The 20,538-nt window shown below is 36.4% G+C and overlaps 2 protein-coding genes across 2 annotated transcripts in view; one reads left to right on the top strand and one right to left on the bottom strand.

The window, feature by feature from the left end:
- The window catches only part of Arhgap6 (Rho GTPase activating protein 6), a 483,811-nt gene that overhangs the window by 353,066 nt on the left and 110,207 nt on the right, over positions 1-20,538 (top strand). The gene's annotated exons all lie outside the window — the stretch shown is intronic.
- On the bottom strand, positions 15,964-20,389 carry Amelx (amelogenin X-linked). Its single transcript, XM_051142195.1, has 4 exons — positions 20,055-20,389; positions 18,124-18,171; positions 16,783-16,827; positions 15,964-16,512 (listed from the first exon to the last, which is right to left on the bottom strand). Exons 1-4 carry the CDS (start codon positions 20,106-20,108, stop codon positions 16,060-16,062), a joined length of 600 nt encoding a protein of 199 aa, XP_050998152.1. The 5' UTR covers positions 20,109-20,389; the 3' UTR covers positions 15,964-16,059.

The raw sequence follows: 20,538 nt of genomic DNA, 5'->3' as shown, positions 1-20,538 counted from the left end.
ATTTTATCTTCAGTGGTAATTATTATCATCAGCAACAATAGCAGTTCTTAAGAAGGTACTAAAAGCAAGGCATAGTGATAAATGCTTTATCAACAACCAACACTTCTCAAGATGTGGGAGGGTAGGGAACAAAGGCATTTGCCAGAAAGCAAAATGAGTGGTTTGGTGTTGGATACGTGAAGCTTGATATGACCTGAGATACTAGGTGAGAGGGTCAAGAAGGCAGTTGGAGAGATAAGCCCATTTTTAAAAATCAGAGATGATGGGCTTAGAGATGATAATATTTGGGAGTCATGAACTTTACACTGGAATTCATCATCATGTTCTTTTATACAATGGTTTGGGGTGTTACAATAATATTTTTATCTCTTTTGGTTTCATCTTTTCTTATGAATTCATGACCTACTTTCTAACAACTTGAGTATCACTGGAATGTCCAGTTAATTCTCCACAATGTAAAATAAAGTATTCTATCAACATTATGGCTTCAACTTGAACTCTATTGAACTAGATGGATCCATGTCTGTGGTGTCTTGAAACACCATCTGCTAATGAAAGTTCAAAGAAGTCTACTTCAAGTTATGCTTTGAAATCAACATCATTTCATTAATTCATATGGATAAAGAAATTGTTTATGGGTGATGTTTAAATGGACATTAAACAATGTTTTTCCAATCCCACACAGTTAGTGGCATAAGGTCTTGAGAAAGCATGAAACATTTTTATCAGTCTCGTATTTCATGAAGCTTGCCAAACACAGCTCATTTTCCATAGAAATTTGTGAACCCAAGTTCTGGCCAAATTTTCAGAGTCGCTGAATGTATGCCAATGAATAAAATTGTTAAACTCTTTGATTTTTCCTTAAAAAGTAAGATAGCATGTGTCTCAAAGTTTTATTTTTCAACGTCTATTATAGAGTACTGTAGCTTGCTTGAGAAAAAGCTTGTGCGGTTGCTTCAGTCAAAACTGACACAGTGGGACTCTCTTGGAAACACTGTTTTAAAAGCCTTCCTTAAGGAAAAACCTACTTCTGACATCTGCCAATTTGTTTTATATAGCAATGGAATCATCTTGTGAAAGGCATATAATATCAACGGCCTTTATGGTGGAAACATTTAAAATAAATCCAAAACAGGTAAAAGTTACATATTAGTGCTACCATGCATAAATGTGATAAATTCCAGAAGCCACACCTTGTAGTTTACTGAGGTGATTAGTAAAGAATTCACTTGAAGCATTAGCACTATTAGCAGAAGGCACTATTTTAAACAGTGCAAGGTAGAATGGACAAGATAGCACTAATAAATTATTTTTTAAAAAGTAGCAGTGATCATGTGTGCCCAAGAATCATTTGGAGAGATGAAGAATAGGAAGCAAACAAGTAATACTAACAAATATAAAGGAAATCAATGCAATTTTAATAGATTTGTCATAAACTCAACTGCAGTTCTTTGAGTGAATGATAGACTTAAGATTGCCAGGGTTTTTCTGAAATCAGTAACTGCTCTCTTCATTGTCACCTCTTGCTAGTTTCTTTTCTATTTATAATTGTGAAAATAGACACTGGCCCTTGGAAGCAATGCTCTAACTTAAAACATGCTTGAGCAAGTAGATTCTTGAGGTTTGTGAGATGGCTTAGCAGCTAAAAGGTGCTTGCTGCCAAGCCCGATGATCTGAGTTTGAGCCAAGTACCCCATGTAGTGGAATGAAAGAACTAACTTCCACAAGGTACCCTCTGAACTACACACGCACACACACACACACACACACACACACACACACACACAGAGAGAGAGAGAGAGAGAGAGAGAGAGAGACAGACAGACAGACAGACAGACAGACAGACAGACACACATACACACAGGTGAGTGCTCATGCATGCACACACACATACATGATAAATCAATTTAAACAATTTTAAAGAGTGGATTTTTTTTCTTGTTAATAAGTAAATAAAATGTAAAGGAAAACAAATTGCTATAGTGTATAGTCTATGCCACATTTTTTTTCCTATCCATTTATTAGTTGATGAGCATTTGGATTGTTTCCCTCTAGAGCTTCAGGGAATGATGCTGCTCTGATGTTCCCGCAATACGCGTTTTGATACAAACTACATTCTCAGTTCTGTTGAGTTTATACCCTAAAGCTGAACTATTGAGTCATAGAACTCTGCCTAACATTTTAAGAAACCACCAAACTGTTTTTGAAAGCGTTTTACATTCCCACTAGCAGTGCAGTCTAAGGCTGTCACATCCTCACCAATGTTTTTGTAAGTTATCTCACTGTCTGGTGCTTATCTCCCATGATGTTTATTTGCATGTCCCCGATAGCTCGTGAAGCTGAACACCTTTTCCTGAACTATTGGCTACTCATTTTCTTCAGAGGAATGCCGGTTTAGTTCCATTGTCTATTTTCCTTGAGCTCTTTCACTCTTCCTCATTTGAGTTGGAAGAGTGATTTTATATATTCTGGATGGGAATCCTTTATCAGGTATGTGTGTAAGCATTTCATCCAACTTTCATATTGCATTTCTAATGTTTCCTCTGAACGGATATATGTTTATAGAGTCACTTACCTCAAGATTTTAACTTTTAAATGCTCTTCTCTAAGAGAGTGCTCTGGAGCTCTTGGCTTGCTATGCCCAGGAAGGCTTTTCAGAGCGGAGAGATCCCCAGGGTTTCTGACTCACAGGATCACAGTGACCCAAGGACTTCTCCCTCCCAGGGCCTCTTGCATGCATTCCAGCTGGGGAGCCTAGCTGGCTGGCTCCTTTAACATTGAGCAGTACCCTTGCCTCCTGTTTCCTTCTCTGTCTCCACACTGGACAGGAGCTCTGTGAAGGGAATTTGGGGGCGTCAATTTTGTCTGGAGCTGCTGTTGCTGCTGAGATGTAAAGGCCCTAAAGAAGTAAGAAAATATGGCATGTGTGTTTCAGGATCTGTGTATTGTACCTCTTGTGAAAAGCAGACTAAGACAAGAGGTAGCATGATATGAAAGGCTTCCAGAAGGAAGGATCCCATAAAAGGGAGGGGATACAGTGCAAAAGAAGATATGTAATCCTACTAGAAGTAGTGTCTTCACTCAGCTCACTACATCCAACATTTTTTTTTCACACACAATTGTATTTTATTATTGAAACACAATCTAGTAAATACTACAGTGTAACGAATCTACCAAACATCACAAAATGAAAAATATTAAAAACATCAGCTTTCAGTGTAGCCTGTGACTTCCTGCACTGCTGTTCTAATACTTGTGACTCTGTGTTTAGCAAAACTTTTGTGCATATTTTGAAGTCACATTTGACCATGTCCCCTGGAGGGGGAGACCTGGTGGCACTCAGAGGAAGGACAGCAAGTAGCCGAGAAGAGACTTGATACCCTATGAGAATATACAGGGGGAGGTAATCCCCCTCAGGAACAGTCATAGGGGAGGGGAATAATGGGAAAATGGGGGGGGGGAATAAAAAAAACTACATCCAACATTTACATCTTCTTCAAACTCTTTCAGAAGGTTTGGATGTTAAGATGTCTCTCTCCCTCTTGTTCTAGCACAGTGGTTCTCAAACTTCCTAATGCTGCGACCCTTTAATACAGTTCCTTGTGTGGTGACACACAAGCATAAAATTATTTTTTGTTACATCATAATTACAACATTGCTAGTGTTGTAAATATAATGCAAGTACCTGATATGCAGAATATCTCATATACAAGACCCGTTAAATGATCCTTTGAGCTGCCCCCCAAGGGGTTACCACCCACAGACTGACAACTGCTGTTCTACTGTAAGATTTTAGGCTTTCAGGCTAAGATAACTGGAATGGAATGCCATTGCCAAAGCCATTCTTTTTGTCTGCTTGTTTTGTTTTTGGTCAGAACTAGAAGCAAATCTTAAGATTCTCTATCTCTCTTCTGAGAAATTTCCTCAGCATTTGAAACTTAAGCACATTTGACTTATAATACATATGGCTTTATAATGTTGTGAATGTCCCTGTGGCCTTCTAGTTTAGTATTTTTCCATCACAAATAAAGAAACAGAGTCCTGGTGGATCAGACTTTGACAATGTCACCGGAATAGTTCATGACAAAAGTGACAGTAAGTGTTATTGTTGCTGAGACCTTTTGAGTTTCAGTCTTTGAGTACTGTATAGTAATGACAACAGGTGACAAAAGAGGGTGTTGCTACAGATGCTGTTGATTTTGTGACATTATGAACTTTCATTATATTCTGATGCAGAGCCACAAAATGTGGCCTGTTACCTTCCTTGTGGCCACTCCATGAAGCAAACTGATGGTTGATTCAGTAAACCTTGAGTCTATGATGAAGGCAGCCTTTAGAACACACTCATTTGGATTAGTCCTATTTTCTGATTTCATATAAAATCTAAAATATTAATATTTTCTTAGTTTAAAATATTACCAAAATGTTTACAGAGCTTAGCTTCTTGCTGTTATCACATGTCCATATGTAAAAGTTTCGTTAACACTTTCCAGAAATAGTAGTGTTAGATTGTTTGTTGAATTTTGTTTAAGGCCATCATGGTAAAATCACAGGTTTTGGGCTTGAAGATCAGATAGTTTAGTTTTACAATTTAGCTTAGTTGTTTAGAAGCTAAGATGTTTTTAGGTCCAGATATATGTTTTAAGTTGATAAAGATGAGATGTGATAGATATTGATTTTCGTTCAGAGTTTTAGATGCACCAAGATAGGAAAGATGTTTTCTTCAAGGCTGCCAAATACAAATGGCCAAAACACTCTGAATGTAACACTTACATAATTCTTGATTGTTTCATGGTTCTTCTTGCTGTAGGTAGTTTATTGTATGTATGTGTAATAACATAAATGTATATATAAAAATTATTTAATAAAAATAGTAAAAAATTCACAAGCTTTTCTAAATATTGGCTATGAATGATCTCAATCAATGTTAGCATTTCATTTTCAATTCATTTCCATGTAGTTTCCTTTCTCTATCATGTGCACAGACCACTATATTATATGTACAATTTACACATGTACAAAATAGGTTATTAAATAATACGTTGTTTGTGAAAAATTAGAATCCTAACCTTTTGCCATTGGTTGAATGATTCCATTTGTTAGGGAAGGTTTTATATTATATGTCTGATTACTTAAAATAACAACCACCAATTGACTCAACTTGTGGATAATCCACAAAGACAGAAATGTTTTTTTTTTCTCCAAACATCTTTGTAAATCCTGTGGACAGAAACTGCACCTGTTAGCAGCAATATTTTATAGGTTTTTTTTTTTTTAAACTGAGTGCTGTCTTTTAGAAAAGGAAATAGATTTTTGAAGCTTTCTGTTGTACCTATTTTTGGATGTGAAAAAAATAATTTGTGGAAACCAGGTTGAGGCCAAGTTCCTCATCACATGCAGAAAATGGGATTTTGTAAACCTGTAGAGCCTGAGTTTGTTATTGCATGCAGCTGTGCAAATTTGCAAACATTTCCTCCTTTCCTTCTCTAGTCAAAAGCCTGTGCAATGAGCCAGTTGGGACCACTGCCTCAGTACCTAACATTTGTGGAGACTGCTAAGCAAGAAACAAAGCCAAAGACTCTGTGTGTGTGTGTGTGTGTGTGTGTGTGTGTGTGTGTGTGTGTGTGTGTCTATGTGTCTGTGTGTTTTTTCATTTGATCTTTGAAGATTTTCATATAGTTTTACCTGAGCACTTACATTTCACATAGAAGGATTGTATAAGCTGATTAGTTCTGATTCAATGTCATGTTAGAGACATTTCATTGGTGTTTTCATTATGATTATCCCGGTGCATTTCATAGAATCATTTAAAAACCTTTAAGTATGTGCTACACATGTCTGCAGAGGAAAGACTGGAAAGGGGCAAGGATACATTTTCTTTTTATTTATTCATTTATCTTTTTCATATACATTTATATTACTACAGATACATACAATAAACTACCTACCACAAGAAGAACCATGAAACAATCAATAATTATATAAATGTTACATTCATAGTGTTTTGGCTATTTGTATTTGCCAACCTTGAAGAGACTATCTTTCCTATCTTGGTGCATCTAAAATTCTGAATGTAAATCAATATCTATCCTATCTTGTCATTATCAACTTAAAATATCTATCTGGACCTAAAAACAGTTTGACCCCTAAACAATTAAGCTTAATTGTAAAACTAAACTATCTGTTCTTCAATCCCATCAGAGACTTGAGAAGGAATAAAATTAGTTACCTGAGTAGACACAAAGTGCAGGTTAGCCGCTTTCAAGGTGAAAAAAAATGATAGAGACAGTTTACTACCTGAATAGTCACCCAAAACTCTCTACAATGTTGGAACATCATCTGCAGTCTTCTAGCCTAATATATCTGACAGACATATTTGTGAGGCAGGAACTACTGAGGACTTGCTTACCCTGTCTTGGCAGAGTTTGGCCATCAACTCTGCCTGCATCCAAGTTTGCCCCTTTTAAGGCAGAATTCTGTCTGTGGGAGAAATGAAGACATTTTGCCCAGTGGCTTGTTTGCCACATTTGAAGCCATCTTCATAAGGAGGTTCTTTGATGGTCATCATCCTCTTTGAGGTAGGCTGGGTGTTGCCAGGAGTTAACCTGTTTAATTGTCAAATAATCTTTAAAGTAATAAAAACATCTTTCAATGTCATATTCTGAAGGTCTCTGAGGTTTTGCTTTATCTATCTGTAGAATCATATCTATCTGCTAAACCTATATATTCTTGTGATAAAAATTAACTAGTAATTGATATGACCATGATTTGGCCAACTAACAATTAATTTGTATTACTTAATTATCCTGAGCAGCCTGCAATAGCACTTTCAAAGTATTGGAAGAAAACCTTGTATTATAATTGAGTTGTATGTATACAGTACTTCATATTAGAGTGTGTGTGTGTGTATATATATATATAGTGTCTGAAGAATAATCTTAAATTTGAATTTTATACCAATGTATCAAAATTAGACTTATTTTACATCAATATATAAAATTCTATACCAGTGAATTAAAAATAACCTTGTGAGTAACAATAAAGGCATTAAGTTGAGGAACAGATTCAATAATCTACTTTTTATCCTATCAACCCTATATATCTCTATATCCCCCATTCTTTTTTTCAACCCCTATCTCCAAACCTAAGAAAGAAAGATCAAGGAAAAGAGAGACATCTCTGAGTCCAATCATGTTTTCTCTCTGAATAAGACCTGGAGAGCAGGGACTAACTCGGACATGAACTTTGGTGCCCCATATTTGACGACCTCCCCTTGGTGGGGAGGTCTGGTGGCACTCAAAGAAAGAATAAGCAGGCTACCAAGATGAGACTTGATAGCCTATGACCATATAGTGGGGGAGGAGGTCCCCCTCGGTCGTAGACCTAGGGGAGGGGAATAGAGTGAAAGCAGGAGGGAGGGAAGAACAGGAGGATAGAAGTGATGGGATAACAAGTAAGTGGTAATCTGAATAAATTAATTAAATAATAAAAAGTGAACAAATAAATAAATGAATAAAGAAAGAAAGAAAGAACTACAATAACTTATAACCTACTCCCAATGAAATAAACATCTATCACCCAAGAAAGCAACTAAAAACCTACCCAATACCTAACCCTATGTAAGGGAAATGGGGCATCATTCTCTTAAGGTTTCTTCCGCCTGATTTGGGATGAATAATACCTTTTTAGGGGCCCAAATAAAATTGGGGAAATGATTAAACAAGCTAGGAATAGCATTTGTAGTCCAGTTCCTAAATGTTGAGAAATTTCAGGATTAATAGAAGTCCTGTGTGGGACAGTATAAAATACTGTACCAATTGGGACTGGAAGCTTTCTTCAAAGCTGTCTTGTTCTGATGAGGCACAGAAACTAAAGCACTTTTTGCTGGAACATGAAGGAGGTAGGATGTCAGTGACCAGAATGCTGAGAGGAATGAATACTGTCAGGTCTGATCCAGCATCAGTGTCTGGTTATTTTGTTCTGAAAACATATAATTTTTCACAAACATACAGACCTAAAATTATAAATGTATGGTGTGTGCATGATGTACAGAGCAATTAAGACAGGTTCTCTTTGTATGAGCAGATGAAAGATATCTGTAAATTATGAAGAATGGCATCTAATAATAAACCATAGGAATTCTGTAACCAACAAAAGGTGTTGTCAATGCATAGACATTCATGTCTCAGCCAGTCTCAGAGCTATTACCATGTAGTGGGATTGGCAATGTAAGTTACCTGCTTGTTTGATTTCTTTACCTCTCCCCTCCCTTATCATCTCCCCCTCCTCATTGCCTCCCAATCCTCCCTGCCTCCCTCATCCCCTCTCTTTCCCTTCCCTAGTCCTCAGAAAGGGGAGCCCTGAAATATACATTTTCAAAATGGCGTGTTTTCATACTGCAGCTTCCTCAGAAACTAACCAATAAGAGAAATATGGTTCCTTTTATTTCCTTTGACAACTAGTATTGCATTAGTTTTCAGTTTATCTATTGAAACCCAGAAAGACATAGGGCCTGTCCATACTAAAGATACTCCTGAAAGTGAAGTTAACACCATTTCTACTTGCCTACATGTACCATGTATAAGGAGATCAGCCATCACTGTGCATCAGCTCATCCAATCTCTTTTATGGGCCTTTTCTCACACATCCATTTGAGCTTCAGTTCTCAGCTGAGAGGTTTCACAAGATGTGTTATGAATACATCTAGCAAGTACCATGGTCTTCCCATTAGATGACAAGCTTCTTGAGGTAGACTTAGAAAACTGCTCAGAATTTGGTTACTGTGAAACTTTGGTGAATTTATACCCCTGGTACTAGGGTCGGGAGTGGAGAGTGGCATTGAGGGTAGACAAGAACTGCATCTAGAATATCAGGCAGGATGTGGTGGAGATCATGCAGGATTGCAGTAAGTAAGAAAAGTGTTTTAGGTGGCAATATGTCAGGAATCACAGATTGATGAATACTAAACATTCTCCACACTGGAGCCTTTGTTGTAGAATACTTTTATATAATATAAAAAAGTGTAAAGTCAATTCTACTTCCAACTGTGTAGCATTCCTTTTCATATGTACAATCAGAAGACCTCCACCCTTTTGTGAATATAAAAATTGTATGCAGTGTCTTAGGAAATGGCTTGCCAGGAAACATTAGAATCTAAATTCAGATACCATTTGTCCCTACATAAAAAGTGATGATTGTATGTATCCTTGGGGTGGTGCACACAGGTGGATCTGGCCAGTTAGTTTTTAAGAATTGGTGAGCTTCCAGTTTAGTGAGGGACCTTGTTTCAAAAACTAATGTGGAGAACAGTATATGAACACATCAACTTCTGGCCTGCAAATGCATGAAGATACACACACACACACACACACACACACACACACACACACACACACCTACAAATAATTGCATCCAGTAGGGAGTGAATTTAGGGGCCTTTCTGGCTGTTAGTTTTGTGTTTTTATAAGACTCATAGTGAGAGTGGGTGTGCTTCTGACTCTTTTGCCTGCTTTGGGATTCTTTTCCCCTATTGGATTGCGTTGTAAAGCCTTGATATGAGCACTTTCACCTTGTCTTATTATATATTGTTTTGAAATGTTTGGTTGTTGTTCCTTGGAGGCCTGCTCTTTTCTGAAGGGAAGCAGAAGGGAAGTAGATCTGGGGGAGAGGAGAGGTGGGAGTGAGCTGGGAGGAGTAAAGTGAGGGGAAACTGTGATCAGGATGTATTGGATTAGAGAAGAATCCATTTACAAGAAAAACAAGACTCAAGGAAACAAGTCAGGACATTATATAGGTGAGAAAATTGAGACACAGAGACAATGAGAGATCTGTCCAGCTTTCCACAGCTACAGTCATATATAGTCACAACCCTGAAAACCAGCTTTGGGGTTCTGTGGACCCATGAATAGCCCAGAGCAATCCAAATACAAGATTTGGGTGTTTTATGGCATTGAGGTAACTTAATATTGTTTGAGATATTTTTACCTCATAAGAAAAAGAGAAGTAGTTAACCCCACAGTGTTTTCTTTCCTTTATCTCCACTTCTTCATTCCCTTATTTTCTTTTTCTTTTCCATAAAAAGACAGAGTTGTTTATAAGAATGATTTACTAATTTTCATTTTGTAAATAGTGGTAAAGGATGCACCTATTGTTTGTTGTGGTAATTGTTTGGAGGGCCAATATGGCCATTGTTTTCATTTTCTTTACCCCTCAGTACTTGTCTGCCACCATCTTCAACCACTGTTTATCTCTTAGAAGTGTTGGGTGTTTTATAGGAATCTATTGTAGACCCTTCACAGTAAGCATTTTTGAATAACTAAATTTCAGCCAGTGACCACTACTGATAAAGTTCCAGATTTCTTTTTTAAAGGACATGGGCTTAGAAACCAAATCTCCCCAGAGGAAAAACTTCAAGTAACAGAACTTCACAACAAAAGTAAGCCGATGAGAATTTTATTAAAGCAATATTGAATACTACTACATGCCATTATGTTCTGGAATCGTAGGAGAGTGGTTGAATTCATTTTTCTGTTGTGCTTTCCATGTTAAGCTGTTAAGATAAGTAGACCATCATATTAGTTTTAAAGTCAACACAATTATTTGCTATTTCACATAACCTTTAAAGTTTGGTGCTTACATTCAGTCTTTATATTTTTCACTATTGCGTACTACCAAGGGGCAAACATGAGGTTTAGGAGGAAAGTATGTAGTTTCATTTTTTATCTAGTTAGGAAAGTAGGTGTAAATATGTTTCTTGAAAAGAAAAGGAGCAACTTGATCTATTTCCAGAAATTTTACTGGATAAGCTGCGATGGGCCTAAGAAGTAATAGGTAATGTTGTGGCTATATATTCTCTAGGTGGATGGGATAGGAAAAGTGGTTATTCACAATTTCAAGTTGCTCAAATGGTACATATCTTCACATGTGTCCTTTTACTATAAGTCAACCTAATGGGCATGTGTATGTGCATACATGTGTGTGCCCCAGTAACACTGCAGTTTTTTGAACCAGAAAACAGAAGAGAATGAAATTTTAGTGGTTGCATTCAAGAAATCTCTATCAAAATTGAGCAAAATATCTGTCTTGGTTTCTATTTTTAATCTCCTTCAACTTCCCCCTCTTGCCAGTGAAGCCGCAGTTCAGGGGCAGACCTCACCTCCAGATGTGGCTAGTTCAAGATCTGAAACAACATTTCTTTGGTGCTAATTCTATTACAAGAAGAGAAAAGAATTTATTTCAATTCCAGATTTGCTGACTTTGAAATGGGAACTAGCGGAGAAACCATCAAAGTATATATGGTTGGACAAAAAAAAAAAAAAAAAAAAAGAAAGAAAAAGAAAAAAGAAAGAAAGAAAAAGAATCCTCATTGTTAGGAAAATTCTATTTTAAGATTATGGTGATTGACATGCTGAGGAAATAGCTTCTTATTGAGAATTGCAAGCTTTCAGTTTTAACCAGTCAATCTGTTTTGTGCCATCTTTGGTTTCAAGTCTTGGAATTAATAAATATGCTTTTTCTGCCTCAGAAAGTAGTGCATAGAAGAACACTGATAAATCTCTCAGTCCTAATAGCAGTGTCTTATATCTGTGTTGTTCAGGATGGTAGTCATTTGAGTACTATGGGTGCTAAGCACTTAAAATGTATCAACTATGGCCAAGAAACTAAGTTTTATATTTTATTCATTTTAAATTCATTTAAATAAAAATATCTACACTTGACTAATGTGTTGGAAGTTACAGGTGTAAAATCTAGTTACCACCAGGGGGAAATATATATATGCATATATATATTCACACAAACTACATACATATGTAGTTTGAAATGTTCTATTGCATTGTAAATCTATTCATCTACATTTTGAACTGGGCAATATGGCAACCATTACTATTTTAGATAAATGATGGTTACTTCCAGTATTTTAAAAATCACCCATCATCAATATTTGCAAATAAGATAGATATTTGTAGAAATACAGATTGAAATTACATTATTGGGCTATATCATCCATTTTCTTTTCTAATATGTGAGCTATGACCATTTTTATTAATAAGAATCATTATTTATTGAAGTTGAACTCCTCAATATGATACAGACTCAATTTACAAAGCATACAAGAATAAAGTTCATAGAGGCCCAAAAATAAGGTTCATGTGAACAATGGTTTAGGCATTTATTCAAATTGCAATGTTATTTAATATCAAAAATTATTTTAAACCTCATATTTTAAAGGTTTACCACATCGATATTTTAATATTTCTATGAACTCCATGCTCTTTAAAGCCAGTTCACCTCCAACAGAATTTAAGTAGTGTTAGCCTTAAATGTATACATTGGAATAGATATGTTGGAATTAATAAGGGGATTTAAAATGCATTCTTATTAACTTAAAGTAATAAAAAACAATGTTTTCTTACCGCATGCCTTGTCATGCCCTGGTACCACTTCCTAGGGGAAAACACCTTAAGAGAAAGAGACATTAGAATGCAGTTGATTTAATTTAGTTTCATATAAACTAAATACTAAACTCACTAATGCAGTATGAAATATATACTCACTAATGCAGTTCTGTCAGTATTGATAGCCTGAGAATGTGACTTCTACAAAAGAAAGAAGCTAAATACATGTCCAATGTTCCTATGTCAAGAATTGTGTAACTAACAATCCAGAAAATTCTGCAAGTTGTTGTCATGAAGAGTTAAGTAGAGTCTATTTATGCAACAGGTCTACAAAAATAGTAATTCTGCTTAAGTTCCAAAGCCAATGTGTCTCATTAAAATAGCAAAGCATGTAGCTGTAAGTGGTCCCACGGATGGGTAATTTCTGGACACAATGATGCCAGCAAAATCCTCAGGAGACTTTATGGTTCTACGTCCAACTTTTGATCACAAGACAGCAAACACATCTCCATGACTCACAACTTCAAAGAAATGATCAAAAGAACAGCAATTTTTCTCTAGAATATATCTATACATCCTTTAATAAAAGAGAAAACGAATCCCTAAGAGTCCTTTCTCTCCCAGGAAACTTGTCCTTTGTCCTCATTCTATATTCATGGTCCACCATAACCTATCCCTCAGCTAATAACAGACAAGCAGTATAGTAACTGATGTCTTGGTTGGTGTGGATGAATGAACATTCACTCCCTGGGTAGTAAAGAGTACAGAGTAGGTGAAAGGCCACATGCTGGAATCAGTTAGAGCTCTGCCAGTGAGGAATGAGTTGTGAGCAAGCTAATGAACGGATACTAATAGTGACTGCTATGTGCCATAAAATTTGACTGTCCTTCTGCCATAGAATTAAGGCCATTTGAGTGTCCTTTACTATTGATGGATAGCTTATTGCATCTCTTTGGTAGATTCTAGAACCATATGGATAGGGCATTACTGTTTTCCACTATCATCTACAGTAGTACCTAGTCTACTGAGTGCTTAAGAAATATTTACTCAGTTGATTAAAAGTGGCCTATGCTAATTGATTAAACACTTTCTTTGCCTTTCTTTTTTCCATTTCAGTTCTTTAAAATCAAATCATTTGTTTGCATATTGATAGCTTCCCAGTAAAACTATGTTTATTCATTCCAGAAAATGATTAAGGGACCTTAATCATGAAGGTACTGGAGTAAAGTTACTGTGGGTGCTGTGTAATATAAACCCTGTAAAGACTGTTTACAATTTTGTGTGGGTGTAAGAGGAAAAAATGATTCAAATATAAATATGAGTGGGAAAGAAAACTTGTTTTGAGTCCATTTTATGCATCTGTTAACGTTTTGAAGACCATGCGGTAGACTTCATCAGCTTAAAGATTATGAAGTGAAAGAAATGACTTGTGTATAAAATCACTTCAATTCTCTTTTTGAAGCTCCATTATTATTTTTTTTCTTAGGAAAAATAATTACTTGAACAATTTCAAGTTCAGTGAATTACTGTACATATCACACAATTTCACTGAAAATATTTTTCTGTTGTATGAGATCAAAAGACCAGACTTTGATTACTGATGTGTTGTGAAGAGTAAAGCTAGAGTTCCAAGTCTTAACTTGATTTAGAATATAAACATTTCTTAAAGTTTATCTTTTTCAATGTAAAGAATTTTTCCTTCTAAACTTGCCTTCACTTGGTTCACATTCAGTGACTATCCATGCTTACCTTTTAAAAAAATCTTCTCAGCTATTGTTAATGATGTACAAATTCCTCTTTTAAGAAAATATTTGAGATAATATAAAGGTTCTCTAAGAAGACATATAGTCATGATTTGCCTGCTAAATGGTCAGTTTGGAAGATCAAATGACCAGTCCCTATAATATTCACAATATTCACTTATAAGCTCTTCTCTCAAGTGATAGGAAAATTTAAATTTAATTCAACACAAAGACATGAATGATTTTTAAAACATTTTATTATCTGCTAATGATACTTATTTTTAGTTACAGAATTTACTAAGTAATTGTAGGCACAAATCATTGTGTTCTTGAGTTATTCCTAAAAACAACCAAAGTATCCACTTCGGTTCTCTCATTTTCTGAAATTTTTAATCCTGAAAAAATATAGCAAAAGGAACAATTAACATAATTTGCAAACATTCCTAGTGAATACCATTTACAATAATAAGTTATGGCTTCAGTTTTGTCAAAACATTGTACAACCATTAACTTTGATTCGGTAGTTTCTGAAGTTTCTTATCTTGTCATTAAATAGAAGTTTCCTATGTTCAAGGCACTAAGACATATTTAATAATATAATACTAGCTATCATCTTGCATCAAATGTTGTCTGCTGTAATCTCAGTACTTTATTTTCTGTAAGGCAACTCTAGGCAATCATCAATAATTTTACTCTGATTTTAAACAAGAAGATACTGAATTTTAAAAGTTCAAACTACCTACCAAAAGTCAGCTTTCTACAAATAGTTTTGGCAAGATAAAAGCATATGATCAAATCTACAGTTTTAATCATTAGTAAAGACATAAATAACCCCACTTTGCATGCAATCAGAAAGCATGTACCTTAGTCTATGATAATGAGTGATAACTACCAGGTTATTCAATTCTAGTCAATTTTCAAGTTCTGCCTCATTTTCACAAACAGGCTTATAATTGTGAAGACATGCATGGCAGTATATAAGGAAACTGTGGCATTCATACTTAGAGTTAAAAGTTATCTGTTTTTTTTTTTCCCCAATCTTAAAGAGGGAAAACATCTTCCAAAATGAAAGTAACTTGATACCTTATCACCTCTTTTTTTTTCCTAAGTGAAAAAGCTAGGGCTAGAACCTAGGTGTCCTGAATCCAAAACTAGGTCGTGCCTGCCTCACTGCTCTTTGATTCTTAGTAGCAAATAATTAATAGCATCCATAAACTGGAATCACATTTGGGTACATGTGCATAGTATAATCAAATCATTTCATATATGTATCTTATGTTTCTGTATAAGGATCATTTTGTTAACTAGCTCACTTGTTTGTAAGAGCTTTCTATAACACAGTAATATTTAATGCAGAATTCTGAGAACCTCTTGTCATATGCTTAATCTATGGAGTTCTAGTGCTGAAGAGGAACCTAAGAGTATTTCTAATTTAGCCACTTTTAAGTTGAATGGCCACTTTAGATGGGAAATCTTCCCTTATTTCTTGGAAGATAGTTCCCATCCATCTCTTTTAGCTTGTTGAAATATCTGTCCTCCTTGCTCTAAAAAAAAAAAAATAAAAATAAATCACTCCTTTTATATTTTTCCTGCAGTTTTAGCCTACTCAAACTAGTTAAACCTTTGAAATATAACAAAAATGATATTCACCTCTTCTGTTATTCTTAAAATGGGTGCATTTCAGTAATGCATATTCTGGTGAGAATCTAATAATTAGAATTTAAATATGCCACAAAACTCATGGTGTTAAATCACCAAGTCATGTCAACAAATTCACTTGTGAAAACAAAAAAGATACAATGTATTCTTGGATTAAGGAAAGACCTATGGTGTCTGCAACTCTGGGCTCTGATTAGTTTGGAACTCAGAACTCTGGGGCCAATTTATTAAATCACTTTCCTAGGATTTGTCTTTTGCTGGCTTCAAGGTATACTCACCACTTCTTCCCGCTTGGTCTTGTCTGTCGCTGGCCAAGCTTCCAGAGGCAGCTCAGGAAGAATGGGGGACAGGGGCTGCATGGAGAACAGTGGAGGCAGAGGTGGCTGTGGTGCCAGGGGCTGCATGGGGTGCAGTGGTGACTGGGGCTGCATGGGCTGATGAGACTGGGGTGGAATGGCCTGGGGCTGGAAGGGCTGCTGGAAGGGCTGCTGGGCGGATGGAGGGATGTTTGGCTGGTGGTGTTGGGTTGGAGTCATGGAGTGGTGGCCAGGAACTGGCATCATTGGCTGCTGGGGGGCCACGGGCTGTTGAGCTGGCACCACTGGGAGGTGGTGATGAGGCTGAAGGGTGTGACTCGGGGGATGCTGTTGAGACAGCACAGGGATGATTTGGTGGTGCAGCCATCCACCCATGGGTTCGTAACCATAGGAAGGATACTGGTGAGAAACAAAGAGTCAGGTTTACCATTGGCTCAGTTGAATTCTAACTGGAGAAGTAGCAGTAGTGTTTGTTATCATGACCTTATGAATATTTTAGTCATTTTTTCCTTTGCAAGAATTTCTAACAGTGTACACAGATATGACCTTTTACAAACTAAAATTCCCATTAGTGTTTGTAGGTGGAGTAGACAAGATATTTCAGTTAAAAAGGGAATTAAACTGCATGCCTACTCTCTAAAGGGAATGAAGAACAAAATGTCTACATACCGGCTGCCTTATCATGCTCTGGTACCACTTCAAAGGGGTAAGCACCTTAAGAGAAAGAGACATTAGAATGCATTTGATTCAGTTTAATTACATATGAACTAAATACTAAACTCACTAATGCAGTATGAAATATAGACTCACTAATGCAGTCCTGTCAGTATTGATAGCCTGAGAATGTGACTTCTACAAAAGAAAGAAGAAGGTAAACATTTGTTGGATGCTTCCTATGTGTCAGGTACTGTGTTATATCCATCCCATACACTTTTCATGTTTTCTCACATGATCTGAGGCAGGTTTCACCCTCACTTTCATAGGGAATGTTATGAAAACTCAGGTAGGTTCATTCACTCAGCTGAAGTTACAAAAGCAGTAATTCAATTTAATTCCCCACTTCCTGCTCTTCATTGCAAGAGCAAAACAAACAATTTAAAACGTATATATCTTATTTAGTATCACAATGAGAAAAGGAGGTAGAAACACTGTCTTGCATCCTTAAGGCAGAGATTTCTTGTTCAAATACAAATATATAAACCTTTTAAGATAAAACTATAAAATAAACTCATATAAGCTTTTTTATCTGAGCCCATGAGATAAGTAAAGAGTTTCATTCTTCTCTGGGCAGTATAGTCTTATTAATTAGTCTCAGATAGCTCTTTCATACAGTACATCATTTAATCAATATATAAGCATTTCCATGCCCTTTATTACTCTCTGAATATTATTTTTGAAATTCAGTTATCATTGTTTCCCTTCTCTAGATGAGGAAACCAAAGTTCCAAAGGAGAAAAAAATGTATTTTTCCCAAGGGCATATAGTTTACAGGCAGTTGAAGTGAACCCCAAACCATGTTTCTAGAATAGAATTCTTCTGCTTTTCCATCACTCTGCAGAGACTCTTGTAAACCACTTTTCACTAATCACTTAGCAATAGCCAATGAGAAGCACACACAGTGTGTGCATGTCTTTGAATCAGCAATTTTCCAGCTAGAAGAGATTTTAACATCTTACTTACTCCTTGAATTTTATAGGCTGGCATAGAACAAGACTGTTGAAGCTGAGTTCAGTCTCTGCCCTATCATGGAGCCTTCCTGAGTGGTAGTTCATGGTGGATACATTTATAACTAGGTTTAAAAGTAGAGGTTGAATCAGAGTGACCGGGAAGGAGGGTGCTGGGAAATGCAGGCTTCAGGCCATCAGGCAGGGCTTAAAGCTGCTGGTGGGAACTGAAAAAGTGTGACCATTTGAGAAACATCTTGAATGAAGTATCAATACACCACTCTTTACAGATCTCAGGGAATCTTTAACTCAAACAATGGTCAAAATTAGTAAATAAAAAAATTACCTCATAGCTTAAGTTGATATAACCAGGGCTCCCAGGATGAGGTGGCAGCTTTTTTTAGACAGGAGAGAAGGCATATTGAAGGAGAAAGGGAGGGAGAGGTAAAGGGAGAAGGAGAAAGAAGAGAAAGAGATTCAGTCAGTATGCAATTGTTCACATTAAGGATGCCTAAAGCTATTTTTCAATATATATATACATAACACAGAATGTATTTGAGGTCTAATTTTAGTCTGAGCATGTATGTTGTGGAGGAGCCTTCTCATTTTAAAGAGGCTCTGAATAACCAAACAACTTTCCAAGGGGTCATAGTCTTCCAGTGGGAGATCTAGAGGCAGCAAGTAGCATACGTTTGTCCTCCAGGGTTTTTTGGATTAAACTCATCAACCATGGAAGGATCCCGCCCACCCCTTTCCTTGTTGTTCAATCTCCTTCTGTGTTAGGAAAAGAGGTATGCTTCTGTTACACAATTTAAAAATACCAAGCCAGGAATTGTATCACAGAGCCTCTCTTTATAGATCAGCTGCTTAACTGTTCAAGTATTAAAGGGGTTCTTATCAATTAACATACAACACAAATAACACACCAACTCTATTGTTCAATGTGAGGACAAGATGAGAGTCATAAAAGATAAACATTCTAAATCCATCCCCTGGACAATAAGAGAATTGATTAATTGATTTACTAAAGTTCAAGGCTAACCCTTTTTATTATTGTGCCAATGATTTATGGCAGAAATTTAGAAGTTCCAAATAAAAAGTAACCTGTGCAACTTTCTAAACCAGAAGTAGGAGGCAGACTAGTGCCTGCCTTATGGAGTTTCTGATGCCCCAACCCAGAGTGGAGGGCATAGAGTGGAGAGATAAAAAGATGTGAGCATAAAGAAGAAAACCCCCCTCAGACACAAAGATACTTAAGGGTCAGTTCAAATTCATTCTTTCAAAATTCTCATGCTTTGCAATCAGATTTTTTCACTGTCATATGAATGTCAGTTAACATAAGTTTGATAGTTGTCTTCCCTGTACTGTCTTGATATAAGTTTTCTGAGAGTTGGGGATTGAAAAAGGATTGATTTTGTAAGTGTCATAGATCCCCTAGGAATCATCAAAATGTAAGATTTCAGGAAAGCAGAGCACAAAATCTTGGCCTTGCGTGTGAGAGAAGAGAGACCGGTATACAAGCTTATGGGCTTCTGGAACTATCAACTACTCCTGATAACATCAAAAGCTTTGCTGACCTGTGACCTAAGCTTTCTGCCATTATGTATCTGTGTCTAGGGAGTGGGCTAGACTTCCTGGTCTTTGGTACACATCTTATACTGTATTTGCATGCTGTCGATATGTATTTGGCATTGGCAAGATTCCAGAACCTTGGTGATGCCAAATCCTACCTAAGGAGTAAGCAATTCAACCAAAGGAAGAGAGCTTCAGAGCACAGTGAAGTGGTACAAGAAGGGGATTTCTAATGTATAACTATTGCCCCCTTATGACTAGCAGGAGTGGTATTTGGAGGGCAAGGAGAAATTTTGAAACTTGTGAGGAATTGAGCCTTAGAGAATTTTTGGTTGTTGCATTTGCCTAAAGCTGAGTAAGCATTTTCTCTGGAAGCCTTTCAAGGGTCCCTTTAAATAGATAGTTCCTTATAGAGATAGGCAATGTTGTTCACAAGCTAATCCTTACAGGAGAGTCTCCTGGGTTAATATGCTTGCTGAAATGTTGAGTTCTTAGTCCCACTTCAGCTGTACTAAATCACAATCTATGGTGGAGACATTTATGATTTTTTAAAACAACCCTTTAGGATTTCTTTAGCACACAGATACTTGGGGATATCAGATCTTGTACTGTATAACACCCTGAGAATTACCAACCATGAAGGCAGATTTATATTTCCAAGACTATGAAATTAGATACAATCAGTAAAATGGGTGTTTTACTCACAGGCATAGCAAAAGCTGCTCCCAGGAGGCAGGCAAACAAAATCCAGGTCCCCATTTCTTGATGGTTCTGAAATGTAAATCAGCATCAGCTATTTTAAAAAAACCTTTTATAAGCATGAACACAATTTTGTTCCATACATGTATACAATTCTCATTAGTGTCTTGCTAATAAAAAAGCTGGGGCCTTTCTTGGTAAAGTGACTTCATTCTTGGGATTTCCAGTTTTCAAGCCATGATATTGCTTCTGGAGAGCCAATAGTGCTAGAGGCTTTTCAACTAAACTGAGAGTTAACAAGTTACAAGAACACAAGTGATCTACTCTGATGATTTTGCCAACCATTTCTCTGTACTTATATACCCTGTAGGCTTGTAGAAGCTAAGTGTAATCTATAAATAAAGATTAACAGAATAGGGATGAGTATAACATTTAAGGAGATAGTCAAAGGGAACATAAATTTATGCTTTTGTAACAAGAAGAAACAGAA

Source organism: Acomys russatus, chromosome X (assembly GCF_903995435.1).
Source record: "Acomys russatus chromosome X, mAcoRus1.1, whole genome shotgun sequence".
In the NCBI taxonomy this organism is placed as follows: Eukaryota; Metazoa; Chordata; class Mammalia; order Rodentia; family Muridae; genus Acomys; species Acomys russatus.
The sequence above is the reverse complement of the archived record's forward strand: the minus strand, read 5'-3'. Positions and strand labels throughout refer to the sequence as shown.

Excerpts from the sequence above, each read along its gene's own strand:
- Amelx (XM_051142195.1), bottom strand. The coding sequence starts at position 20,108 with ATGGGGACCTGGATTTTGTTTGCCTGCCTCCTGGGAGCAGCTTTTGCT. Across the intron at positions 18,172-20,054 it reads GAGCAGCTTTTGCTATGCCT|CTGCCACCTCATCCTGGGAG; the intron begins GTGAGTAAAACA and ends GTCTAAAAAAAG. Across the intron at positions 16,828-18,123 it reads ATATCAACTTAAGCTATGAG|GTGCTTACCCCTTTGAAGTG; the intron begins GTAATTTTTTTA and ends CTTTCTCTTAAG.